We start from the raw sequence: 27,629 nt of genomic DNA, 5'->3' as shown, positions 1-27,629 counted from the left end.
AGAAACCAATCATCTTAGAGAAACCTTTTAAGCAGATTTTTCTGTTGTTTCATTTTGGGAACGTGAAGCTCCAGTCCACGAACACGATTTGAAAAACTTTCTTTCAAACAAAATATCAATAATTGTATATGCTCTTGTGATTCCCTTCCTGTCCCTTTAGTGCCAAACACACTAAACTTTCTTAGTAAATCTTCTCTATAATCAGAATCCATCAATTTATTTTCAAACTCTTCTAAATCTTTTAAATCTTGTATTGGTTTTAACATCAACGAATGGTTTTGTTTTTCTGTAATAGATTTTTTAATGAATTCTTCGTTCGTAACTTGTATTTCAGTCACTTGTAATAAAATCGATTTCAGTGTTTCGTGTAATACGGCTTGATTATTTAGTGTTGTGTTCAGGGTCCCCATTATAGTCTTCATATCGTCATTTATGGATTTTAGGTCACTTTTAATAGTGGTGATATCTATTTTCATGGATTTTAATTCGCATTGTTCTTCTGATAAACTTGTTTCTTTATTAATGTACGAGTATATTATAGGTGTGTCCGACTGATTACTTTCAGGAATAACAATGTATTTTTCAATATTTTCTTGCGGCGCGCTCAACGGTGTTTCAGATGGAGTTGACTCTTTCGGTGTCGTGATTTCGTAATTAGTCTAAACAATAACAATCATGAGTTAGCTAAATATGACGGCAATACTATTTTTTATGTAAGTAAATATTAAGTTAGTACAATACAGTGAGCTTATATGTTTGGAACGGTGATATACTTATAGTAACGGCACATTTTACTATGTTGCTGTCTAATATTCTCTGCGTAATATAACATCAATATATTTGTATGTTACGTATTTATAACTTACCACCATTATTTGTTCTCCATCTTCAGGTATTATTGCTGAAGAAGCATTATGCTCATTATTCTGAAAATATAATTTATTGAAATCATTTAAAAATAACGGACAACAATTTTGAAAGCAACGGTTTCGTTCGTGTGGTACAGACGGCGCGGCGAGCGTCACGATAATGCTAGCCCTTTCCACATAGTGACGCTAATACACGAGAGACTAGCACAGCGTGACGCTGTTTGTACCAGTCTAAGTTCATATAATCTCTCAGACAAAAGGAAATACCTACTTAATGTAAAATCGATCCACGATCTGTGAAAATATCACGTCAGCTACATGCACTATAAACAGGTATTTCAGAAGCGACTTTGAAATCAATTAACTTTAATTCAAAAGCACATAAGTATACTTAAATTCATCTTGGCGCGCGGCTCTAGAGTGCGTGTGCACATATATATAAATATGCAGCTTTGATTTGTGTGACAGTGAAGCGGGTGACGCTCAGTCGTCGTCCGAGCAACACGTGCAGGTTCAGTAATTGAAAATACCTATAATGTCACATACAGTTGTTAAATATATCATAATAAATATATATATACCTTACTAACAAAAATATTTACATAGTGTATACATACGCTACACAGTGTTTTGTCTTTTTCGCTCTTTTTCCAAAATAAGAGAGTTCGTGACAAAACACTGTATAGATTAAACACTGTAAATATATTTATCTATACTAATATTATAAAGAGGAAAACTTTGTTAAAAAACTACTGGACCGATTTTAAAATTCTTTCACCATTCGAAAGCTACATTATCCACGAGTGACATAGGCTATATTTTATCCGGGTACGGGCAGTAATACCCACGGGATGCGAGTGAAACCGCGGGAAAACGGCTAGTTAGTAATAAGGATAATGTTAACGTCACGTAAATCTTTATTGTTACATTTCTATATATTTAATCAGTTTAATAGTCTGATCAACAATCAAATCACAATCAGCCGCCCGCGGTTGTTAGTAGTTAGTCACCCGCAGTCATGGTATCTATGCCTACAAGCTTTACGCACACATAGAGCCGCGCGCCAAGATGAGTTGAAGTTTCTGTACAAACCTTTAAAATTTCTTCTGCCATATTATCATATGACAGCTGTGGAAGATCAGAGCAATTGCGCTGTTTTTTTGATGAGACGTATTCTATGTCAGGTTCTGTGTCTGAATTATTGCTCATTATATCAATTTCATGTATTGCATTTTGATACGTTTTATGCTCCGCCTTTTACCGCACAGTTTATTTTTCCCAAGATTCATCGGGCCAACTACCTTCATCCTTTTGTAACTTACTCGTCTGTGACTGGGTTTGTTTTCTGGGCCAATACAAAACTCCATCGCTCTCCCATTGATGTGGTACACATGTCAATACAATGTTACCCTTTTCAATGGTCTGAACAATTTTAAATGGCATTTTGAACCTGTAAACAAAATAATGTTTGACTAGAAAAAAAAGAATAATATAATCACCCACAAGTTTGTGGAAACACGTTGACCTTGCCTCGTAGAGAGTTTCAACACAACGCGTGATCAGGTCCGTCTCTAGGAAATACTAGTAGCTACTATACTCTAGGAAAGTTACTTCAAATATAGTAAAAATACGTAAATCTCTGGCGATACACCTTACTCACATTAAGCACACGCGCTCTTCCTGACAACTCAGGTGCTACTACTGCTAGACAGCTACTGGTTCGACATGCAACCGCCCCCCGCACCTCTGGCGCCCGTACTGCAGCTGTGTAGGTACTACCGCTATAATACGGCCGCTGAGTTATTACTGATTTGACAGATTCTTAATATTTATTATTCCCTTTATTCAATTAATTAAATTAAAGCAAATGAAGTGACTCCAAAAGTAGCAAATTGTATTTAATAAACAAAACTGCGCAGCTTTATCTCTGTCTCCAATTTATTTCTCAACGGATCATAGATTAGACCAGAACCACTAAAAAGTTGCTCGCTTGCTACTGAGCCTGCTGGACGCGATAAATATTCAATCACGAAACAAATGACACGATCTCATTACATGCAAAACAAGAAGTGATAGAGTAATCGACAGAAAGCACGCGGAGAGGGGATTCCCGTGCGGCAAGTTTAATTTCGTTCGTACATGCTTAGGTACTGCTGTTCCTGTGGCGCTGCCTCCGATCGACTTCCGATTTAATAGTGTCGAAGCCGAAACCAGAGTCGGAGGTGTATCAATCGGAACTTCCGACTTTTCGGAATCGGAAAAACTTCGTAACATCCTTATACTGTAGATACATTACATATTTTTACATATAAGTGTATACTCGATGTAAATAAAGTAATTAAATTAATCCTTACTTCACTAAAATTGACAATTCGTCATGTGTCAAATCGGTTATAACTCCGCGGCCGTACTATAAACCACTGATACAGATAGTAATTCGATAGATAGCAGTTGTATAATCGTACCTTCAAAATATTTGTCAAACAGGGTGGCGCGGGAAGGAATTTCTTGTTATTTCGGTTGCCCAGCCGTATAATGTTTTTTTTATTATTATTTTATTGGATAGCACTATTCTAAAATTAGTTAAGTACTTTTGCGTGTGTAAAAAGTTATGTGGATACAAAATCAGTAGCAATTTGTGCATTCATCTTCTATGTAATGGTCATATATGCTGTACTGGGAGCAATTCGGGCACCAAAAAAAGCTTTGATGCATGAAAAGTTTTAGATTTTCTTGATTAGAAATGAAGTGAGTAGGTCTATCCATATTGTTTAAATAAACTGGAAATCCACACCCATTGCAGCTTTCGGATAACACAAAATGTGTGTTTGTCCAAGGCCATCTCACATGATTTAGTAAAATCAATGACGATTTGGTCAAAAAACAGTCAACATCAAAAATGACCACCATCTTGTTGATTAAATCCTAAAAAGGAAAATCAATCATTAGCTAGCTGACTTTAATTTACTTCAAGGGAACCCTAATTTGTTTTAAAATGGAGGCGAGTAGTCTGGACAGAAACTGCTACAAGTACTAGTTTACCTATAATGGTTCCATAAAGGACTTAATCAAGAGCAATTTTAAAACATGGCCGATATGCATAAGAATTTATGAAATAATTTATTCGCAACATTATACTAATGTGGAATTTTCGAAGGGCCCCGTGAAATTAACTAAATTTCGATACATATTTACAGTAAATATTACTTCCCCACGAGTTCACACACTATATTTACAATATATTACCGATGTTTTAAAGTACTACAAGTAATAATAGTAATAGTAAGTTTACTTACGTTTTTACGTGCGTGGTAACACAAAAAATCCGGCACGACCAGTCAAAGCAACAACGAAAATAACTTGTATTAAAATATACTTAAAACTATTTTCTAAGACCATTACAAGTGCTTTATAAACAAGATTGCTCTAATAAAATACTTACGTCAGATACTAACAAGAGTGTTTGCACTTGTAATTGTTTAGTCTCATATCATTAAAGGCGCTATTGAGCTTCGTCAAGTATATTATAAGGCTTAATAACATTGTATAAGATGATTATAAGATAGTTATAGAACTAAATGCTCGTATAACTGCGCCCAAATTCAACTTTGTAGCATGCTACAAGATTCTTATAAGTGAAAATAAAATGCTCTTAAAGAACGTTTAAAGTACTGATTTTGCTTGTTGGGAGCCTAATCCTGTTATTGACTATCATAAAATGACGTGTTTGTAAAATCTATATAGTAAAAATGTACAACTACTTTGCGTAACTGAGGTTTACATTCATAAGGAAAAATTCTTAAAGGTTCAAACAAGTGTTGCTGGGGAGTTTGTTGCACCACTTCTTCCCAGCAAAAACACATAGGAAGTGGTGAAGGGCGGGCGTTTTGGGGGCTATCTTTTGTTTTTGACGTTCGGAAAGTGCTGTTTTATCAGCCTAATTTGAATAAACGTTTTTGAGTTTGAGTTTTATTTCTTGTTTGTCTGGACAGATGAAGATGATACAGAACCAGCAGCAAGCGGGCCCCGTGGACCAGGTGAAGGCCGGACTCCTCAACGGAGTCGGACCCCAGCCCCTGGCAGGCGTACAGTGAGTTTACATCTTTAAAAAACCTGGTGTAATAATTGTGAAAGTAACTTAAATATATCTTCTTTGTATTGGTTGATGATTGAGTTAGAGCTTCAAAAGAAGTGACAAAAATTATTGTTTTAAAATGTATTTGGAGGTGTTTGTCTTTTCTTTTTATGTAAATTCTAAGCCTTACATTATGTACTCGGCGATTTTATGGTGTCCATTAACACTATTGCCCGACGAAGCCATGCCCAAATTCAAATTCAAATTCAAATTCAAATCTTTATTTGCATTCCATATGTAATACAGGTGGTATTTTTATAAAGTTTAAACAATATATTTGAAACAATATGGACCCGGTAGGGCACAGCATAAAGAGGTAGGAGAGGTTTGCAGTACTTATAATTATTACCTAGTTTAGTTTTATTAAATCTATACTTATTACTAAATAAAAATAAAACTGAAATATATTTACATGTTATATTCTTATCTTGTGTGTGTGTGTGTGTGTGTTTGTTGTGTATGTGTGTGTGCGTGAGAGTCTGTATGTACTTACTTATTATTTTTTTATTGACTTATCGTCCATGTACTCTTTTATTGTATAGTAGCATTTAGAGTGTAAAAATTTCTTTAATTTACTTATAAACATAGTCGTTTTCGTTTCATCTTTGATCGTTTTAGGTAAGTTGTTATATATTTTTATTGACATTATTAGCGGACCGGAAGAATGTATTTTAAGGTGGGATGTAGGTAGGTTTAATCTATTCTTGTGTCGTAGGCTATATTTACTTTGAATATCTTGTCGGGTAGTATAGAATTCAGGGTGATGACGGACGAATTTGCATACTTCTAAGATGTATAAACAGGTAAGTGTGAGAATTTTATGCTTTTGGAAATGTGGTTTGCAGCTGTCTGTTTGTTCAATATTGGTTATTATCCGGATGAGTTTCTTTTGCAAGGTAAAAATGGTGTGCGAATCTGTACTATTACCCCATAATATGATGCCATAACTAAGCCACGCTTGGGCGTAGGCATAGTATGTGGCAAGTGTTGTTTGTAGGTTGGTAGTTTTTTTAATTTCGCGTAAGGCGTATAAGAATTTTGATAGTTTTGCTCGAATTTTTTGTATGTGTGCTTTCCAATTTACATGTGTATCTATTACTAAACCAAGGAGTGTGAATTCATTGACTTGTTCTAGTTTTGTGTTATTATAGGAGTAGTTTAGCCAAAGGCCCAGCCAAAGGCTTGCAACATCCAATAGAATTTCGTTATTCCAACATCATTCTGAACGATTTTTTCAAGAATTTTACCGCTCCAATGTGCTTTGGTGAAGTCTGATCCATATAAGATTAATATCTCCAGGTATTTCACGTAAATCTTATAACTTTTCTTACAGACTAGACCCGCAATCCCAGCTCCTGCAATGCCAGCAGCAACTGCTGCACCAGCAGTTCCAACAGCTGAACAACGAGGATGCAGCCATGAAGCTGCTGCAGCAGAACTTCATGCAGGCCAGGATCTCCCCCTCCATGGCCACCGACCAGCAGATCTTGCAGAATAAGGTGTTTCTCGAACAGAATTTGAAGCAACAGGTATATTTAATTTTGTCAATCTAGCGCAGGTGTTGGAACTAAATAAAAGACACCAATTTTTTCTGGGTATCCAAAATTTCAGTGTATTAAATTAAATAACTCGAGAAACCTTACCAATTTGGGAAGAGAGGCTAAGAGCAAGTTTTTGGCGGAAGAACATAAATAGCAATAAATAAACCTACGAGGCTCTTCGAGTCACAAAAAAGTTATAATCATCATCCTCATGTTTTCTGTCTATTCCAGGTAATGATGGAGCAGAATCTCATCAACCAGCAAATGCTGGAACAGTCAGTCCAAGGCCAGGTCCTCATGGAGCAGCAGGTACAACAGAATCTTCTAGAACAAACCCCCTCACAGGCGCAGCTGCAGCCGAACTTACTCAACCAGCAGTTAACCGCAGAAATTAACAACCAGAACCAAGTCTTACAGCAACAGATAATTCAGCAACAACAGACTATTATAGCCCAACAAGCAGCCGCCATACAGCAGAAACAGTTCGAAGAACAGCTCACAGCTCAGGACAACATGATGTCCGTCCCGCAGAATCTCGTCACCGGCCAAATGCTCGACCCCTCGCTACAGAACCTACAAAACATACTCGCTCAGATCATACAGAGGCCGGACACGCTACAGTCTAGGAAGGAGTCAGAATCTGAAACGCAATCCCAACAACCACAGCAACAGCAGCAGCAACAAATGACACAGCAACCAAACGAGAACCTCGAAATGCAACAGAACCAAGAGCAAGAAGCGTTGCAGCAACAAATGCAGAATCTAATAGGCTCGCAGCGGCAGCAACAGAACGTAAACTTCCATCAAAGTCAACAGTTTGCCCAGCCCACGTTACAACAACTGGCTGTTGATCCAACATTCCTCGCGCAACAGCAACAAGTGGCGCAGGCCCAACAACAGGTCGCTCAAGCGCAACAACAGCTCGACATGCAGAAACAAGTGTTGACCCAACAACAGCTGGTATTACAACAACAGATAATAGGCCAGCAACAGCTCCAAATGCCTGGACAGACTCTCTCTCCGCAACACTTCAGGCATTTCCAACAACAACAACAATATCTAGCTCAGCAGGAACTACAACTACAAACCCAACAGAATATAATCACACAGAACTGGGCGATGCTGCTGCAAAAACAGCAATTAATGGATCAGCAACAGCAGAAGGTGGAGGAAATCCTTCGGTCTCAACGGCCGATGTACCAGCGGCAGGGGTCAGAACAGAGCCAGATCAGTTCGGCAGACGTACACGATCAGCAACAAGTAATGATGCCGGACCAGTACGGACAGAAACCTCAGCTGCAGCAGCAGATGTCGGTCGACCAGATGCATTACAACAAACAGAGGTCTGATGACCACTACCACCAGCTTACCACAATGCAGGGCCAGTCACTCCCGCATAACATGCAGATGCAGCAAAACTTCAGCGTGGTGCAACAAAACGAGAGGCAGATATCTAGTCATGAAGGCACTCCCGTGCAGAATTATACTGCCAATCCGTTGCAAATGTACCAGCAAGCGCAGAGCCAGCCTGTGCAAATGATGCCTAATGTGTATCAATCCAATCAGATGGAGTCTTCCATACCGTCGTCTGTCGCTGCTTCCATGCCTCAACAGATGCCGCAACCTGTCCAAGATCCGATGCCGCAGATGTCAGTTCCACAGTCAATACCGCAGTCGATGCCTCAATCGATGCCCCAGTCAGTACCACAAGCAGTGCATGCTGTGCCTCAGCCGGTGCATTCGGTGCCGCAGCCGATGCACTCGGTGCCACAAACGGTGCAGTCGATACCGCAGCCTGTACAATCAGTCCCTCAGCCGTCAACGCTGTCGCATACAATACAACAACAGCCGCAACCGGTGCAATCTATCCCACAACCGGTTTCCAATCAGGTGCAACAGCAAATACAGCCGATGCAACAACAGATGCAAACTTTACCTTCGCAAGTTCAGCAGATGCCGCAGCCGGTGCAATCGCTGCCCCAGTCGTTACCCCCTCAACCTATGCAGCAACTTCCTCAAACGCAACAGATGCAGATGCAACAAGACTTGGTGCAACAGCCGCAGCAGCTGAACTTGCCTTCGGAGCAGGTGGAGAATGGGTACCAGAGCAATGGGGGACAGAAGGAGCAGTTCCACACGCCGCTGACGGAGTTCCCCAATAACCATGCTGAGGCTATCCGCCAGCCTGAACTTAGCTCCGTTGAGGAGAAGCAGGGAGAGACCCAGCAACAAGAAGGTCAGTTACCATCTAGCATTATTTCAAAATTAAATTATTTTGTATATTGTTGTGAGTCTTCCGTGAATTGATATAGGTTGTGAACTGTCCTCCCACATAATTGAGAAATAAAATTCATTTTCCGATTTGAGCTATATATTTGAAAAATAATATAATGAAGAAAGTTAACCCAAGTATTATATAGCCTTATATATTTAGAAAACCTAAAAATGATTCGTCGTTTTAAACAATTCCCCTGTTACATCTTTTTAATCATTCCATAAAATATTTCAATCCCAAATACTCTATTTTCAGCGGGTACAGCAATATCTTCTCCGATAACGGGCGAGAAAAAGTCCCGGGGTTCGAAGAAACGTTCCCGGGAGAAGGACAAGCTGCCCAAACTGACTGTCCTGGAGGTCAATGAGGCAGCCACCATGGTGGAGTGTCAGCTGGAGTCCAAGTCCAAGACTGTCACCTTCAAGTTCGATGTCACTGATGTTAATCCTGAGGAGATCGCTAGTAATCTGGTAAGGTTTACTCTAAATCATGGTATATAAGTAGGTGGTGATGGGGAAAGGTCTGTCAAGAAAATATATAAAAATATACTTTGTATATAACATATATGTTAGTTTTTAAGGTATTTACCAATGGGCCATTGATGAGAGAAAATAAAGTTTTGAATTGAATAGAAAAATATACTGAAAGTACACTTGCAGTTATCGGCAAACTTTGTCGTTTCGAAATATTAGGTGAATTGTTGCGCAGAAACCAACCAAACGGTGAAGCGTCAACAGTCATAGCAGTAAAAAAATAAGTGATTTTCGCTTGGATTCTAGTTTTTCCTCCATTATATTTTTAGTGTTATGCCTTCTTGGTATTAAATTATGTTACCCACTTATCATGCATCTACCCTTTAATAACTTCCTAAACTGAAAAAACTTCTGTATTACTTCCCCAGGTATCAAATAACCTACTACCGGAATGGCAGAGCGCGACGTTCATGGAGCTGATCAAGGACATCGTGAGTCAGCTGCTCAGCAACCCCGGCGTCACCCCAGTGCTCAACCCTGCACACCACTCCGCGCTCAGGCTCAATATCGATAAGGTAACACAATTTAGTAATACGGCTGCAACCAGTTAGACTGAAAGCCGATCCCAATGTAGTTGGGAAAAAGGCTCGGAGGATAATAACCCAGTTAATTAGTAAAATATTTAATAAGACATCTGTACCAATATTATAAAGCTGATGAGTTTGGACAAGCTAAACTCAGGAACCACTGGACCGATTTCAAAAGTTCTTTCAGTGTTATATAGCCCATTTATCGAGCAAGGCCATAAGCTAATTATGATCAATGTGCGTCAAGTAGTTCCCACGGGAAGCGAGTGAAACTCTTGACCGAAGCTGAAATGACGCACCCCGTTACCGCATTTACTCACACAAGCTTTACAATATGAACTCAAAATGTTGTAGTTCATTTGTACTATTAGAAGGAACTTGTCATTTCAACATAGACAATCTCTATAACCTACATACTATTATTCCAGACTGACTACGACTCAGAAACAACAGAACGTGAGGAAAACCTAACAGACTCGAACCAGGACAACTCCGAGTGCACCACCCCCACCGCCAGCCACGACAATATTGCCGCCGAGCTGGCGTACGACTCCGCCGAGCCCGAGCCGGCCCCAGCCCCGGCTCCAGCCCCAGCGCCGGCCCCGGCTATACCGGCGCATGTTGACACTGTGGCTAGGAAGATTAGCACTGCTTCTTCTATAGGTATGTGAGAAAACTGAAGATTTAATTATATGCTATGTTATGCTTCGTAAAAAACTTTTGCTATCATACGTTTACCGTCTAAAATCTATCATTTCATACCATCATTGTACTTTGATCAGTTTATTGAGTGTCTCGCGCTATATACGACCGAGGTTATTGTTTCCATTCATTTATTTGTGCCTCTTGTACATTGCAAATTATTGTCTTATCACGCAAATTAATTTAATACAACTTGTTGAACATTCTATTCTTAGTATTTAATAACATTACTATTTATACAACCAGGTTCCAATCAATCGGACGGCGGATCAATGGCGCCGGAACGCTCCGGCAGCACAGAATCACAGAACGGCGAGAAGAAACAATCCAAACCCACTCGCAAGATATCCCGATTTCTAGTCAGTCCCGTCGTCGACCGCGGGGAAAACGTTCCCGAGGACAAACCTGCTCCCGAGCCTAGCGAACCGAAGGAACCGCCCAAGGAACCGCCTAAAGAACCAGCTAAAGAACCGCCCCGGGAACCACAAGTCAACGGCCTCCCGGAAAAGGAAGCTCCCCCCACTCTACCCCCACAAGAATATGTTCCTACTCACCAGTATTCCGTACCAGCACAGATACAGCCACCCGTAGACTTAAGACCTGAGATCCAACCTGTCGAGCGACCTGTCGAAAGACCTGTAGAACGACCTATTGAAGTCCCTCAAGAAGTACCCGTAACCGTCACCATGGTACCTGCTCCTATAGTTTCCAACATCCAGAGTATACCACAAGTACCTGTGCAGAATATCATCAATCCTATGCTAGCCGCTTCGAACCTGCAACCGAACTTAACAACTCCTTTACAAATTGCGACTGATACGCCGTTATTGGGGCTGAGTCAAGTGGGGACGCCAATGGGGGTGGGTGGGGATCTGGGGCTGAATATGGGGCTGGGGCAGGTGGGGCTGGGCATGTCGACGCAGCAGACCTTGACTCCAACGCCGGGGGTGACCGATGCTATGCCGAACGCTGAAAATATACAGAGGATGCTGTTGAAACAGAATATTATGAAGTGAGTATAAATTAGAATAATGTTATTTTCGCCGGGATAAATATATAAACAATTACAGATTTTCAAAATAACTTTAAAGCGATAATTGAGGTTTTCAGCTCTGGTTACATAACGCTCAACTTGATGATTTAGCGAGTTGATTATTCTTTTTTATCTACTGTAATTGAAAACATTCTTAGATATTATTTTATTCATCAAAGAAATGGGAAATATATTTAAATGTAACATATTGTGAATGTAAGCAATGACGTAAAAGTCGACTGTTGTTTATTTCCTTATTTCATAAAACCTAAAATATATTTTTTATTATTTTCTCGGTACAGCCAGCAACAAAACCTATCGGGGCCCAACCTATTGGGTTTACTGAACCAGCAACCCTACCCACAACCAGACCTCGGCCTACACAACACCATACTCAATAATGCTCAACCAGGTATGTCTATATAATATAAACTATTTGTTTGTCTGTTCAAACTGTTTTCTTTTCAATTAGAACGTTTTTGATGTTCATTAATATGTGTTACACTTTTCTGTTTGATTTCTTAATTACTTTCTTTTGAATGGCTGCATCAAAAGTTATGTATCCGTAATACTTCAAGAATTGTGATTAATTGAATTAGGAATTCCATATCAATTTAAATGAATTTATGAAAGTTACCAATTGAATGAATTATAAGGTCAGTTGAACAAGAATAACTAGAATGGGAATATCTTAAAAATTGGGAAAAAATAATAAAAAATAAAATAATAAAATAAGTTTGATGCAGCTTAATCGTTTGTGTTTAATTTAGATTCATTTCAATTAGCTGTAACACCACTTACTCTGTGTTCCCTTGAATGATTTGTTTTTAAATAATGTCTCACTCACTCAAAAATGTTCTCACGTAAAAAGATCGAATTATTTCACTGAAATCGATTATAGTAATCGATATTTCGAATCGTTTTACGTAAACATCAAACCAGAAATAGAGACCACATTAATGTTTTTCTATTTTTCTCTTTTGTTCTTTTCTACAAAATATTCCGTTCATGCACGATCTATTTCTACATACACAGTCGGCCGTAGTTTTCAAAGTTCTTCTAACTTGACCGAATTTATAGAACTTCTAAATTACAGTGTACAATTTATTATGATCATGAATTTATAGACTGTAAAACTAAAGTTCTGTTGAAAGTAGCTAAATATCTAGTGGACGACTGTGTAGCGTAGTGTCAGTGTGTGTTTATCCGTAATTTTTGGGTACGTAAATCGCTCAATTTTCTTTTATGTATAATTTTGAATATATAACAAAATATTAATTTACTTTCTTTAATCAAGTTTCCGTAGACAATAAAAAACAATAAGTTCGAAATTCGCAATGCTCTGTAACCACCGACATGTATGATCCACTTTGTAGAAAAACCGTTTGAAAATGTCGAAACGATAGTTTACTTAGTTTACTTGTTTTGACATTTTCAAACGATTTTTCAACTATGTTGGGGCATATGTCTTTGGTTGACGGTGTATGTACACTTGTAGTTCAATTTCAAACAAATATATACCTTTTCCTGGTAAAGTACATAACATTTTCATTGATAAATGAGCGATTTACTCACCCCCACCCTGCACCGGTGTGACTAACCGTGTCGTGACGTCAGCGCCGATGATGGCCGCCCGGCTGCCGCCGCAGTATCCGCAGCAGAAGTACTACCAGCCGATGCTCGCCAACGATTTCATTGGTAACTTATATGCTGCTTACTTTTCTCTTTAGTTTTCTTAAGTTGGTTTTTGTGGATATCTCCTGAAAAATCTAGCCTTTGGAGGAGAAAAGAGTTTTTGAAAATAATGTCTATGGAGATTCTTGCCGGTTCTTCTCCATGAGACTCCTTGGAAACGTGCAACTAACTTGATGTTTCGAAAGAAATAATTGAAACATGAGTTGGAGTTCAGATGTCCCGTTTGCGAAAATTCTCCACTCGCATTTAAAATAAAACGCTGTGAAAATAAAACAGGACATAATTTTTGTCGATTTGAAGAAAAATTATCTACTTAAAAACCGTTTTATTTATGTAATTTTGAAATATTCGTTTCGTAACTAATACTATATGACTATCCCACATAAGGCTAGCTGCGTGACTTCTAGGGAATGTACACAAAAACGGACATTAGTCTTTTTCTTTCTATGTGAAACATCTAATAGCACTCCCATGGAGTTTGATATATTTTTATGACGTCTGAATATGACCCTTATTTGTAGTTGTTGATCTTACTTTAGATCTATGATGGTTATTTTTTTTTTACTTTCTAATCTCTCCCTGTGCTACTAGATGTTTTACAAGCCAAGCTTATTGTGAATGTGTTGTGTGTTTTGAGAGTGGAATTGATAACCTTACGTTGAAGAAGTGGAGTTATTCAAGCGACTATGCGACTGTCGAGATTTATTTTAGTTACTGTATGTTTATTTTGTTGTTAAATATCGTTGCACCTTTTTATATGTTGGCTTTTTATGTTATCTGTTTCACCGCACACATTCTAGATTATTTAAGAGCTTCCAAATAAATGTTTTGCAAGATTATATTTATGTTTAGTGGTTCAAGTGAAATCGATATTTATTATTTTGCTTTTGATGTCCCCTTTTTTGTTGCCATTACAAATTAATCAGTCTTAATTTCAGACAAAAGTTCGTGCCCGTTCAGTTGCAATATTCTTTGCAGAACCAAAATTATGGCTTTCATAGGCGGTTTAGAAATGTCATTCAGAGAAAAGTGAAACAGGGATTTTTCTGACAACTAAATAGACGGCAAAAAATGGCGGATTTTAAAGTGAAACAGAAACAAAAGGGCCAACACCGCCAAAACCACGATAATAACACTGTTTTCTCACAACACAGGACTCAATCCAATCTTTCCATCATCAGCTCAGCAGCAGGCCCTGCAGTCTTCGGTGAACCAGCTGGCTTCGCAGCAGATGAGCCAGCTCAACATGATGGGCCTAGGCCCGCCGCTGCCGCCCCAGGCCTTGGCCTTCCAGCATCAGAACATAGCCCAGAATTTAGCGCTCAACCAGAATCTGATGGGACAGAATCTGGGTCAGAACTTGGGTAATTATACAGGTATTTGTGATGCACTTTTTTTTTGGTTTGGTTTTGTGATTTGGGGAGTTGGGTTTTGGTGATTATTAAAATCAATTTCAAAAAAGTGCACTCTTTGTTTAATAACGACTGTGGCAGAGAAATCGATGGTAAATTGATAAGAGGTCAAATAAATTTTAGCTTATATGCTTTATATATAGTTCACATCTAGCTATAAACACGCAAATAAGATAATGTAACCAAATCATCAATTAATTGGGTTATCATCTTTGCTTGCGTCCTCAAGTTTGGATCCATTTTGCAATTTCAAATTCTCACGATTTCTCATAAATAATTTCCTCTAATTCCAGGTCTAGCAAGTCAAAACTTAGGATTAGGCGGTCAGAATCTCATAGGGGGTCAGAACTTGGCGCTAGGCGGTCAGAACCTGGCACTAGGCGGTCAGAACTTGGGTCTGATCAATCAGAACTTGGGTCAGTTGGTGGCACATAGGGCGGTGCATCATGCGTTGGCGAGGAGGGCTGTTGACATGGATATGGCAGGTAAATCATTTTAAATCCTATTTTTAAAACATTAATAAAAAATCTGTTCAGTCATGCTTTAGTATCACTACAAAATAATGTAAAAAAGTATAACTTTTAAAAGTGTTCTACATTTTAATGTCTAAACTACTGGAAAAAGTTTTCATGGCTGAAAAGTAGGCATCTGAAGGAAATCATCCAATAATTATTCTTTATGGGAGAAATAAAAGAGAGTTTTTTGATGAAAATTCTTGCCCCTTTTAATGTATACCTAATGGTATTTGTGATGTAGTCCCTTCTTAACTTCTACATTAGGTGTGACTGACTTGGCTTGACGGGGGTTGCACGCGCGGCGGCTACATTTGACGTGCAGTGCGCTCAGTTCGCGTACGCGGCCCGAGCGTTCCTCCTCACCTTACCTAACGCGCGAGAACACACGTGTCTCATGTTGGGAACACACAGCACTCACACACACAGCAGAGCACAGGATACGAGCAAAGTTTTGCGTCATTTTTCGAGACGTCAGTAGCACACATTATTCTACAAATAACTTCTTGTATTATTTACAGGCATGACGAACGTGAATTCAACCGGCTCGTCGCAGCCGTCGACGCCTAACAAGCCGCACTCGTACAACGAGTACATGCTCAATCTGCAGCACAAGCTTGCCTCCATATCTAATAGCGTATGTATCAGAATATATTGGCACACAATGTATAGATATTGCTATTCATGAGGGCCAATTGGGTATCAAAATTATCGTAAGGAATTTTGACTAAACAGCATAAAAACAAACAATCCTTCCAGCTACTAAACATTCCTGATAATAAGACTTTTGGGTTTGACTTTGCAAATATGTTGGGTCGACTTTCAATCTAATCGGATGCAGCTGAGAATCAGTGATTTACATCTGATCTCATCAACCCAGTCACCTGGGCAACTCAATGATTACTCGTAAAAACTGTCAAAGAAGTTTAAATTTTAGCCAAAACCATCCATAAATTTTACTCTTAAATATTAGGTATGTACGTAATATCTGTGCTATAAAAAATATATTCTTCTTCAGGGTCCCGTATCGCCGCAGTCTCCCCTAGAATACAGCCCCGCGCTGTCACCAACACACCGACCGCCTCTCCACAACATGCCTAAGGTGAGTTACCTATAGTATATGTGTTATCTTTTGAAATAATAACTTTGTATCATAATGTATTTTAAAACACATCCAGATTGTTCGTTTATTTAGTTTCGAACTAACTTTTCACCGCGTCTCGAGTTCCTTTTGCTTTCCATTAGTTGCACCCGGATAAAAGTATCGTACGTCTCAGGCTCTCGAATATCTTACACATGCAGTCTAAAGCCAAAATACAAATTTCATTTAAATCGTTTTAGTATTCTTGGCGTGATAGCCACTTTTAATATTTGTAATGATTCATGCACTGTACGGTCACAGTTTCATGTCCATTTTTACATATTTTTACCTAGTTCCATTTATCTACAAGTACGTTATTATCTACACCAGGTGTTGTCAGCGGAGGCCGGCGGTGCCGCGGAGACGGCGCCGGCACACAAGAGCCGGCACGCGGCGCAGCTCGCCGAGCTCGACCACGAGCTGTCCAAGATCAGCCTGCACTACAAGCATGCGCCGCCCAAGGTATGTACTGTATACTGCAGGTGTAGTCAGCCGAGCTCGACCACGAGCTGTCCAAGATCAGCCTGCACTACAAGCATGCGCCGCCCAAGGTATGTACTGTATACTGCAGGTGTAGTCAGCCGAGCTCGACCACGAGCTGTCCAAGATCAGCCTGCACTACAAGCATGCGCCGCCCAAGGTATGTACTGTATACTGCAGGTGTAGTCAGCCGAGCTCGACCACGAGCTGTCCAAGATCAGCCTGCACTACAAGCATGCGCCGCCCAAGGTATGTACTGTATACTGCAGGTGTAGTCAGCCGAGCTCGACCACGAGCTGTCCAAGATCAGCCTGCACTACAAGCATGCGCCGCCCAAGGTATGTACTGTATACTGCAGGTGTAGTCAGCCGAGCTCGACCACGAGCTGTCCAAGATCAGCCTGCACTACAAGCATGCGCCGCCCAAGGTATGTACTGTATACTGCAGGTGTAGTCAGCCGAGCTCGACCACGAGCTGTCCAAGATCAGCCTGCACTACAAGCATGCGCCGCCCAAGGTATGTACTGTATACTGCAGGTGTAGTCAGCCGAGCTCGACCACGAGCTGTCCAAGATCAGCCTGCACTACAAGCATGCGCCGCCCAAGGTATGTACTGTATACTGCAGGTGTAGTCAGCCGAGCTCGACCACGAGCTGTCCAAGATCAGCCTGCACTACAAGCATGCGCCGCCCAAGGTATGTACTGTATACTGCAGGTGTAGTCAGCCGAGCTCGACCACGAGCTGTCCAAGATCAGCCTGCACTACAAGCATGCGCCGCCAAAGGTAATGTATTATATTGAAGGCTTTAGGTCTCGGCGACCTCTCGCGTCCGGCCCTGGTTCAGGCCATGGTCCGGGGCGAGAGGGAATGGGATGCCGTCACCTCCTTCGGCGAAGCGAAGCGATCATGCTCGAGAAGGAGGAGGCGGAATGACAGAGAGTTCGCACCTCTCATCCCGGCCGCCGCGCTGGACCAGGTAGACATCACGGGCTTGGGGTGTCGCGAGATGACTCCCGGCCACCGTAGGCGTGGGTCTGTGAGCGGTGAGTTCGGGTGGCTCATCGTCCCTCTGTCTGCTTAGACGACAGACCCGTGTCGACGGCGCGCGTTGTTCCACGCGTGAGTCAAGGAGATGTCAGCAACCCCAGCGGGGCCAACCAGGGCCAAGGTCTGCCAGGGCTGCGGGATAGTTCAAAAGAACTGCCTGGGCCCTGGTACATAAAAGGCCTACGAAGGAACTCGTTACATTTTTAGTCAGTAAAAGTCTGACACTCACGCTGCTAACCCACAGCGGGGTCATTTAATAATTTTTCACAATTTTTTTTCAGCAATGTATTCCAAATATTCCAAAGGTATCTAACAGGCTTTTTGGTTTCTTCATAGTAAAATACAGCATAGACAATAGGGTAACCTTTTTTTTTTGTTGACAGGATGTGTTCATAGAGCACAACGCGGAAGAGCATGAAATGCTCGCGGCGACCATCAACGATAGTGCAGTCAACACTTATGAAGGTATTTATTATGTACTAACATTTATAATTATTATATACTAGATTTTCTCCCCGCGATTTGTACATAACTAACTTTTGTCTCTCGTTCTTCATTCATTCATTCTCTATTCATATTGTCTGGTTAAAAAATCGGTTGTTGCCGTTTTCGGCATAAGTGGAATGAAAAGGAAAAGGACAAGAAATTCATTTATATAGCAACTAAGATTAAGTAAGGGTGGGATGCATCATTTAACTATAATGATAACCAAACAGTCGTAAAATTGCTGCAACTGATTCTTTAATGCTGCAATGGACCCTAAGATTTTGTATCAAGGATATTGTGAAATTTTCAATCCGTACGAAATTCTGTCTTAGAATCATACCAGAATGTACTTGATCTATCTTAACATGAACGTACAAAATCCTTAACTTTTATTGAAAAAGAAAGTCATTACCAAATTACAGATAATAAACCTCATATTACTCCGACGAACTGTGAACATTGCCATTCCGCTATTCTACACGAAATCATCGCGTTTCTACAAAATAAGTTAAACTTATTACACGACGCTTCTTCAACAAATACCTGCAAGTGTGACAAGAAGAAAGGGGTACATGAAGATATGAATATTTCTACCGACACTGAAACTACGGAAAATATAGAAGAGCTGAGCAATAATAAGGTACAAGTTATTGAGCAATTACCAAAAGAAACTAAGGGATTTAAAGAACATAATGACAATAAAATAACATTACTTCAAGAAAATGTTACAAAACTCCTAAATAATATATCAGATCTCAAAACAGAAGTTCTACTGATTAGCAAAAAACTAGAAAAATCTGAAATACAGAATATGGAATTAAAGAAAGAGGTTGCATTACTTAGAAATAGCGTCAATACTTATATTCGACCATATAGAAATTTTGATGAAAAATCTTATGTTGAAAGAACAATAAATCATAAATATCCTCAAGCTAACTATTGTGATGAAAAACCTCTTATGTCGTTGCTATCGAATATTATAGAAGGCAAGAACAACTCCCTTGGTAAAGAAACTCAAACACATAGCAATAGAAATGCACCACATTTTGAAAAAGATCCTCAGATATCACGACATTCATGTAAGAAGAAATCTCGACACCGCAGAATTTTAAAACAACAAATTTTTACACCTCAAACCAATGGTATTGATAAAAACATCCTAAATAAAGAGAAAGAAACAAATAAAACTTCGTTTGTAAAACAAAATGAATGTTTTCCAAATAATATCCTGGAAATGAAACTCATTATACTTCTATATATCACTTATTTAGATCTCTTCGGTGTAAGATGACGATGTCCTCCTAGCCGATTATCGACCACGGTGGCTGTTCTCATATAAAGAGATTAGCCAACTGCGCAGGACATATTATAGAAGAATGGTTGGTGTAAGAAAGAAAGTGAAAGACTGGTACTCAGCAGCAGCCGGTTAGACTGGAAGCCGACCCCAACATAGTTAGGAAAAGGCTCGGGAGATGATTATGGTGTAAGATAAAAAGCCTGTATGGTGTTTGTTAATATTGCAAATTTTTGATAGAGATATACTACTGGTTTACAGAAGTGACCAGAAGATTATTAATTTTATGTGTATAGTATGCAAGATTCTGATTAGTACTTAATGTTTGATCCCTATTTATAAGTTTAATTTAATGTAAATAACAAATAATTTGTATTAATTTTATTGTATAAGATCATGTTACCTGAAATAAAGAGAAATAATAAATACATTGTTTGTTTTACTGATATGTTGTTGATTAAATTTTGAAATTGAATGTGTTTTATTCTACCCGAAATAAATATAAAAGTAGCCTTATTTGTGTGTTAAGCTTTGATATAATAAACAAAAACGAGGGGTCTCTTGGGATACCCCTCGTTTACTTATAAAGTACTTATAAGTTGGTACTTATAAAGTAAATATAACTTCCACCAAGGAAAGTTGAGAGCATCTTCCTGTTAGTCGCATATTCATGTCCTTGGGAACACTACTATCCCAATACATATCTGAAAGAAAGAAAATACCTTTATTTGGCACAAAAATAAGACAAAAATTTAAAATACACACAGAGAGAGCAAAAGACTTTTTGCTTTTGACATGAATACACTCCAAAACTACTGAACCAAATAAAAAAAATCTCACTGTTGGGAAACTACACTATCCCTGGTGAACATAGTTTTTTTCTGTTTTATCTGAGTACGGTCAGTAGTTCCCCTGTGACGCGGGTGACAGTTAGTTCATAATATACTGAAGTGTACTGTACATTGTTAGCAGAGCTGGGCCCGGAGTGGGAGTCGCGGTCGACGCGGTTCCGCGTGTCCCGTGCTGCGCCCTGTCGCGGCTACGAGCTGTGCAGGCTGCTGCCTGGCGACCACGGTGAGAATATAGGCTGGATATTATTATACAATGTGTCCCGGGGATAAGTGACCGCCCGAAATTTTTTGAATATTTGTACAAAATTAAGGATAATTTCTTAGATATTTTTGAAAAAAAACATAAAAAAATTTTTATTGTCAGGCCTGTTAATAACAGGCTTTGCTCTTTTTTTGCAAATTTCAACTGACTGTATTTTTGCATATGTTTGAAATAGCAGCAAACATTGTTCTGAGCTATTGTAGGAAATATCATGTAGTTTATTAATAAATTAAAAGAAAGTGATATTAAGGGGGCATTTATTGGACTTATTTTGAAAAAACTGAAAAAAAAGGCGTTATTTTCTTTGAATTTTTATTTTCTTTTTTTCTAATAAATGTTGTATTACATTTTTGTTATGTTTGATAATTTTAATTGATAAACTATGATGTCGGCTAGTCAATAAAGAAAAAGAATTTAAAAAGATGTAAAAACTTAGGAAATATCTTAAAAAAACTGCAGCACGTCACAGTATTTACTAAAAAATTTAAAAAATCATTAAAAAAAAAACAAGGGCGGTAAGTCCCAAATATAAAGGAAATTATCCTTAATTTTGTACAAATATTCAAAAAATTTCGGGCGGTCACTTATCCCCGGGACACATTGTATAAGAGGATAAGCTTGAGGGAAATTATGTAAAAAGACATTTGAAATACTATCCCGAGAGTTGGAGATCTCATACAGAAAATGTTATGAAATTTTTGAGGTCATAATGATGTAACAACAAACCTTATCACTTACAAGTTCACTGTGAAAGTGGTGTCGATGGCATAAGAATAGGTTTTAATAGGTCAATGTTCTAAATGGTTTGAGCACCTACTAAGGCTTTCAAACAGAGAGTAGTTTCAGAAACCGATTCAGAAGTTTGCGTATTGAATGTTGACATAACATTTTTCAGAAAAAGAGAAGCTGGATCTTCTTCAAAGCGGGTCGTACGGGTCAGGAGCACTGGACTCGGTCTCCTGCGCCGACAACAACTCCGTGTGCTCAGAGGCGGGCGGCGACACATACGTCATCACCGACACCCGCGCCCACGCGTACCTCGTGCACGACGCCCTCGCCGGCACCACCACCACCATCATACACCCGGGACGAGCTCAGCACGAGGTCAGTAGTACCAGAAGGCTTTACACACCATGTTTCACTCAAAGAACAGCTGCTGCTTGCTGGCCGGCCTCAGCCGCAGCGGCAGGCCTTCAAACCATCTCATTATCCACATATTCCTCAGCTTGTGGGCCAACCCATGCCTCAATGTGACGGCAGTGCCTGATGCAGAAGATAAAAAATTTGGGCCAAAACAACACTATCGAATAATACTTGTTATGGCTGAATGCATATTAATTATGTGTAGGCGTTCCGAAATATCATTGAATTTTTTTTCCTAAATAAATTTTAAAAAAGTTTGGTATAGTGTGGGAACTCCAAGGAGGCGGCTAGACTGTTGTGTCTATTTACTTAATCTGTGGCGCTATTGATTTTTAAGTTGTCATTTAAGAAATTGACAGTTGTCTGTCAGTCCTGTCGGAAGTAAATAATTCGCTTTTGGTAAAATTTTGTTTTCGAATGATTGGATGAATGGCGTGGCTGAAAATTACTGATCCGAGGGGATCACCTTGCTGGCAGCTAACTGCAGATTCCAATAGATCGTCTTAATATTGTGGGGTCTGTCTAAACACTTATGAATAATGTCTGTTATGTAGTTCCCTGTGTATCAGTCGGCAATAAATATGTATAATATTACGTATCGTCCGTGATTTCGTTTACTAGCCTATAGACTGCGTAAAGTGTTAACCAGTCGGACTATAAGGAACCGTGCAAAAATACAGTGTTAGATAGATACAAAAATATAGTTTTATTACTTCTCGGCAAAGTGTTAAATAACTTTGAAGTTGAAGCACAGAAACGAAACAGTAGATTTTGGGTACTTCTTTTTCTGCTTCAGCCAGCAGTGTGTCCCGGTTTACAAATTATAACAATAATGTCGGAAATCGATAAAATGTGTATGGCAGCCGGAAAACGACGGAAAAATATGTACATGCAAAAAGTTACAAGCTAAATGCATAACTAAATTATAGGCAAACACCTTATGTTCTTAGAAGTACTTACATATATCTAAATTCAATTACAAATAACATGCACACAATGCGACGATACAGAAAAACAATGATAAAAAGTGTTTATTTGTCGAAAAGTTCTTGTTAAGAACTTCGCTTTTGCGTAAGAGAATTTTTAGAAGATAAATTATACAATTAGAATTATACAATTTGCCTTTTTTCTGTTTTTTGCATCTAACAGTTTAATTTTGCAAGCCTTAGGATATTGGTAGGATATGGTCAACGCTCCTTTTGTAAAATAAAATAAGATCTACATGTATGTACCCATATTCGCAAAAATAAATACATTTGAATTCGTTGTTTTTTACGAATTTTTTTAATGGAGATATTGTGTACGTTTTAGCAGGCATCTCCCCCATCCCCGCCGGAGTCTGAGGAGGATGTGTGCGGGGCGGCGCTGGTGGTGGAGACGGCGCGGGCGCTCACGTGCGCCGTCCTCGACCGCGCGCTGCGCCTGTCCCCGGCCGACGGCTTCCTGCCCTTCCGGGACGACAAGTATGCCGCCCATGTGCACAACGAGGTAAGCAATTCTTCTATAACTAACCAGCCTTACCGTCAGTTGTAGAAAGATCCATTTAAGTTAAAGCTTTTATAAAATCTATTGCTGATTCTCTGTCAACAAGATAAAATAATATGTCCTTTCTCAGGCTATACACTATCTTTACTCCATTTGAAAGAGCATAACTAAATATGACTTGATATGACTTTTATATCACGCAAATAAACTACTGCTTTAAATAATTGAGCACGTAAATATCGGTCCTGCTTGTGATCTCTCTCCGGTGGTGTCGGCTTGCCGTCCCATCGCGCCATGAGAGTGAAGGAGTAGTGAGTGCACCTGTGTCCAAGCAAATGCTTGTGCACTATAGTATTATATCCGGCAATCTTATATGAGAATAGCTACCGTAGCCGGTAATTGGCTAGGAAGACATAATTTTATTAAATATTATTTTAAATTATTCATATTAAAAAAAAAACTATTTCATCATCATCATCCTCCGAGCCTTTTTCCCAATCATGTTGGGGTCGGCTTCCAGTCTAACCGGATTCAGCTGAGTACCAGTGCTTTACAAGAAGCGACTGCCTATCTGACCTCCTCAACCCAGTTACCCGGGCAACCCGATACCCCTTGGTTAGACTGGTGTCAGACTTACTGGCTTCTGACTACCCGTAACGACTGCCAAGGATGTTCAATGACAGCCGGGACCTACAGTTTAACGTGCCATCCGAAACACAGTCAATGGTGTCTAAGATATACTTAGAAAGTACATACAAACTTAGAAAAGTTGCATTGGTACTTGCCTGAACTATTTATTAGATTAGATATTAAAGATAGATTATCATCATTATTTGTGTGCACAGGCGGGCAGCGTGTCGGCCGTGGAGGAGCTGTCCCGGTGGCAGGGCGTGGCGGTGGCGGGCGACGCCGTGCTGTGCCCCGCGCGGCCGCAGCACGCCGCCAGCCTCGTCACCTACGAGACCATCACCGACAGGGGTAACGCAACATACCTTACCTAACTAACCACCAGGATTCCTCTGTTACCTTGGAAATATATTCTAACAGTCTAGATATTTTCACCCCAGCTTGAAAGCGTCGTGATCACTACTTTACAGATGATGCAAAATAATTAGTATTAGGCTTACCGGCCACGACTGATAATCGGTAACCAAGTTTTGTAGGAGAAATACAGAACACACTGATAGCAATAATGCAACGAACACATCCTACCTGAAGATGTCCTACTTGGTGGGCAGTCTACCAGTGTTCCATCAATCTTCATGAAAAATTTCGTCCAAATCTGTTCAACTATTTTAGCTCCGCAGTATAACAAACAAAATATGTCAGAGATAGGATGTTCTTTGAGCAGTCCTTAAAATTAGAGTTATAATAAAATTTATCTTATAATAGTGTAAAACCTTTTTCATTCATATCATCATCCTCCGAGCCTTTTTTCCAACTATGTTGGAGTCGGCTTCCAGTCTAACCGGATGTAGCTGAGTACCAGTGCTTTACAAGGAGCGACTGCCTATCTGACCTCCTCAACCCAGTTACCCAGACAACCCAATACCCCTTGATTAGACTGGTGTCAGACTTACTTTCTTCTGACTACCCGTAACGACTGCCAAGGATGGTCAATGACAGCCGGGACCTACAGTTTAACATGCCATCCGAAACACAGTCAATGGTGTCTAAGATATACTTAGAAAGTATAAACAAACTTAGAAAAGTTGCATTGGTACTTTTGCCTGACCTGGCTAGCTAGTCACCATAGTATATTTATCGATAAATACTAATATGGTGTGTTTGTTGTTCCAGCGGTGTGTCGGCAGGTGGTGTTGATGTCAGTGCAGCCCGCCATCTTATGACGAGTGTAGCGGATCACCTTGTACCTTATATTTATTGTAACCTGTAATATATCTATATCACTACTCGTAAATAAAATATTCATATGTGATATCTAAATATTGTGCTTTTATTTGACACTTATCCTGCTCCAAAATTTATGGACCAAAAACGCAGAGTCGATTAGAATAATGTACCAATCCAATCCATATATGTCTAATATGTAGTATATGTCACAAATATGCTACTTTTGTAATGAGGGTTTTCTAAAATGGCGTCCACGAGGTGGCAGCACCGAGTCGTCAGGTCCAGGTAACTGTCAAAGTGCTTATCTTTACTATGAATAGTGAACGATTTTAGTGTTTTTTTTATTTTATAATTAAAGCACTGCATTATTGTTTTACTATTGCGGTTGAGTAAATAAAAAAAACTAAATCATATTGTGTTAACAAATTTTTCAACAAGCTTTTCCTTAGTACCAGTGACTTTTGCACCCTCTCTCTTAGCTCAATTTTTAGTTCGGAAACCTTATTCTGACCGTAGTCCATAATAAAATCAATAACACTTCCAATATAACAGAATTTCAATAAACAATAAGTTCGGCACCTACAATTCCATACTATTTGACAGCTGTTTGGACCTGACGCTTATGAAGCGCCGCCTGGCGGCAGAAAAAGTATCGAAAACCCTCATTTTTTGTAGGTAGATAGATAGATAAAACATTTATTCAGACAAACAAAAAGACACCACAAAGATACACAATAAGAAAAATAAAACAAAACAAGAAGTGGGTAGAAAGAGAAACATAAAATATGAAATACAATCAGAGATTAACGGCGCGCTGCAGTGTCTTACGTTTGCACCGAATGGGAGTCCAACTCAGCATGTGTCAGGTAGAATTCCTGACGCTGGTATTCTGCTGGATCCCTAAAAAATGACGCACGGACGTCGAGTAGACTATTGGTGTGTGTGCTGTGTATATTCAAATACTTGAAGTAAGTGTTTTATGTTCTGTGTGTGTGTTGTGCTTGAATGTGAACTATGATTAATATTGAAGTGTAGAAATGTGTTACTAGGTAAACTACTAGTATTAGTTCTCTCAGACTACGAGTGAACCGGAATACGGCGACGAAACACCATCACGGCAGGTAAGTACCTGCTATCGCTATATTATGGACGTGTTTGAGATCGTCATACCAAGTTCTTTTTGTGAGTTAATGAGGAACTTTCGAAGGTGTATTCTAAAAGTACCAAGAGTTTTGGCATTTCTTATTGGCGGAGGAATATTGTTCCAGCATTTAGTAGCAGCGTACCTAAAACTGCCTCTGAAGGCCGCAGTGCTGTGCGGTTCCGTGGAGAGTTGCTGTGAGCATTGCCTTACCGGGCGTTCTCTCTTACTAGCAATGAAGCTAAGTTTGCTATACAAATAGGACGGTTCTTTGTACTTTATAACCCCAAAGAGTAGGCAAGCCAGGTGTAACTTGCGGCGTGAATTCATCTTAAGGATGGAGTGTTCATTAATAAATGGAGTGACGTGAGTTCTTGGCGGTATTTTAAAGCAGAATCTGGCGCAGGCGTTTTGCGCTCTCTGGATCAGGTGTTTCGTTCGTGCCAGCAATCGAGGACCGTAAACTGTGTCTGCATAGTTAAGGTTAGAAAGCACAAGTGACTCAACCAGCTGCACACGCAATTCCTCCGACAAATAAGGCCTTATTTTATACAGGATTTTAAGCCGGTAGAAACATGCGCGCACTGACTTTGCCACGTGTGCCTCATACCTCAACTCCGCATCCATGGTCAGACCCAGATTACGCGCTTCATTAACTCGGTCAACCGACTCACCCATGAGGACAACGTGCATTGTAGACGGTAGGACACTAATTTGAAACTTTGTTCCAAATATCATATATTTAGTCTTAGTGGGATTAAGTACCAAGCCGTTGACCTCTGCCCAACTCGCTATCCTGTTAAGATCTTCGTTCAGATCTCCCAGAGCTTTTAAATATTCACTATACTCTATCCACGGAAGCAAGAGCTAAAAGGTAAACAAAGAATGACAGTTTTTCAAGATGGCGGTATAAACCGACCGATGACAAAATCACAGATACTGCGAACATTTTACACAAAAATGTGACGTTCTGTCATCGGTCGGGTTATACCGCCATCTTGAAAAACTGTCATTCTTTGTTTACCTTTTAGCTCTTGCTTTCGTGGATAGGGTATAGGAACAAACGAGACGTACACTTGCACATCATCTGCGTAAATGTGATACCTACGCCGCTTTAGCGAGTTCACGATGCCAGCACAGTATAAAATGAAGATCAGGGGGCCCAGTATTGAGCCCTGCGGAACTCCTCTATTGACGGGAGTAAGTGACGA

At 39.7% G+C, this 27,629-nt stretch overlaps 1 protein-coding gene and 2 long non-coding RNA genes across 7 annotated transcripts in view; 1 reads left to right on the top strand and 2 right to left on the bottom strand.

Annotated features, from left to right (window-relative positions):
- The window catches only part of LOC110372636 (uncharacterized), a 68,421-nt gene extending 43,051 nt beyond the window's left edge, over positions 1-25,370 (top strand). The window contains exons 18-37 of one of the 5 annotated variants that reach the window (XM_064041836.1): positions 4,862-4,959; positions 6,338-6,533; positions 6,777-8,781; positions 9,076-9,290; positions 9,722-9,868; positions 10,309-10,543; positions 10,829-11,594; positions 11,918-12,027; positions 13,233-13,313; positions 14,465-14,686; positions 15,016-15,207; positions 15,756-15,871; positions 16,253-16,336; positions 16,706-16,837; positions 18,286-18,367; positions 20,655-20,756; positions 21,691-21,899; positions 23,250-23,426; positions 24,269-24,401; positions 25,224-25,370. In XM_064041836.1, coding sequence (XP_063897906.1) covers positions 4,862-4,959; positions 6,338-6,533; positions 6,777-8,781; positions 9,076-9,290; positions 9,722-9,868; positions 10,309-10,543; positions 10,829-11,594; positions 11,918-12,027; positions 13,233-13,313; positions 14,465-14,686; positions 15,016-15,207; positions 15,756-15,871; positions 16,253-16,336; positions 16,706-16,837; positions 18,286-18,367; positions 20,655-20,756; positions 21,691-21,899; positions 23,250-23,426; positions 24,269-24,401; positions 25,224-25,273 — 5,352 coding nt within the window. In that variant the 3' untranslated portion in view covers positions 25,274-25,370. Of the gene's footprint in view, positions 1-4,861; positions 4,960-6,337; positions 6,534-6,776; positions 8,782-9,075; positions 9,291-9,721; positions 9,869-10,308; positions 10,544-10,828; positions 11,595-11,917; positions 12,028-13,232; positions 13,314-14,464; positions 14,687-15,015; positions 15,208-15,755; positions 15,872-16,252; positions 16,337-16,705; positions 16,838-18,285; positions 18,368-18,810; positions 19,695-20,651; positions 20,757-21,690; positions 21,900-23,249; positions 23,427-24,268; positions 24,402-25,223 lie in introns of those variants that run through there. The other 4 variants (XM_064041834.1, XM_064041837.1, XM_064041835.1 and 1 more) reach the window with 4 other exon arrangements.
- LOC135118843 (uncharacterized) lies at positions 45-2,108 on the bottom strand. Its single transcript, XR_010277821.1, has 3 exons — positions 1,962-2,108; positions 867-926; positions 45-659 (listed from the first exon to the last, which is right to left on the bottom strand). It is a non-coding gene; the product is annotated as an uncharacterized LOC135118843 (long non-coding RNA).
- Positions 2,148-4,554, bottom strand: LOC135118832 (uncharacterized). The gene is made up of 3 exons (XR_010277815.1): positions 3,335-4,554; positions 2,530-2,633; positions 2,148-2,319 (listed from the first exon to the last, which is right to left on the bottom strand). It is a non-coding gene; the product is annotated as an uncharacterized LOC135118832 (long non-coding RNA).
- Positions 25,371-27,629: the final 2,259 nt, after the last annotated feature.

Source organism: Helicoverpa armigera, chromosome 26, assembly GCF_030705265.1.
Source record: "Helicoverpa armigera isolate CAAS_96S chromosome 26, ASM3070526v1, whole genome shotgun sequence".
In the NCBI taxonomy this organism is placed as follows: Eukaryota; Metazoa; Arthropoda; class Insecta; order Lepidoptera; family Noctuidae; genus Helicoverpa; species Helicoverpa armigera.
Note: the sequence above shows the minus strand (reverse complement) of the source record. Positions and strands in the feature narration are given on the sequence as shown.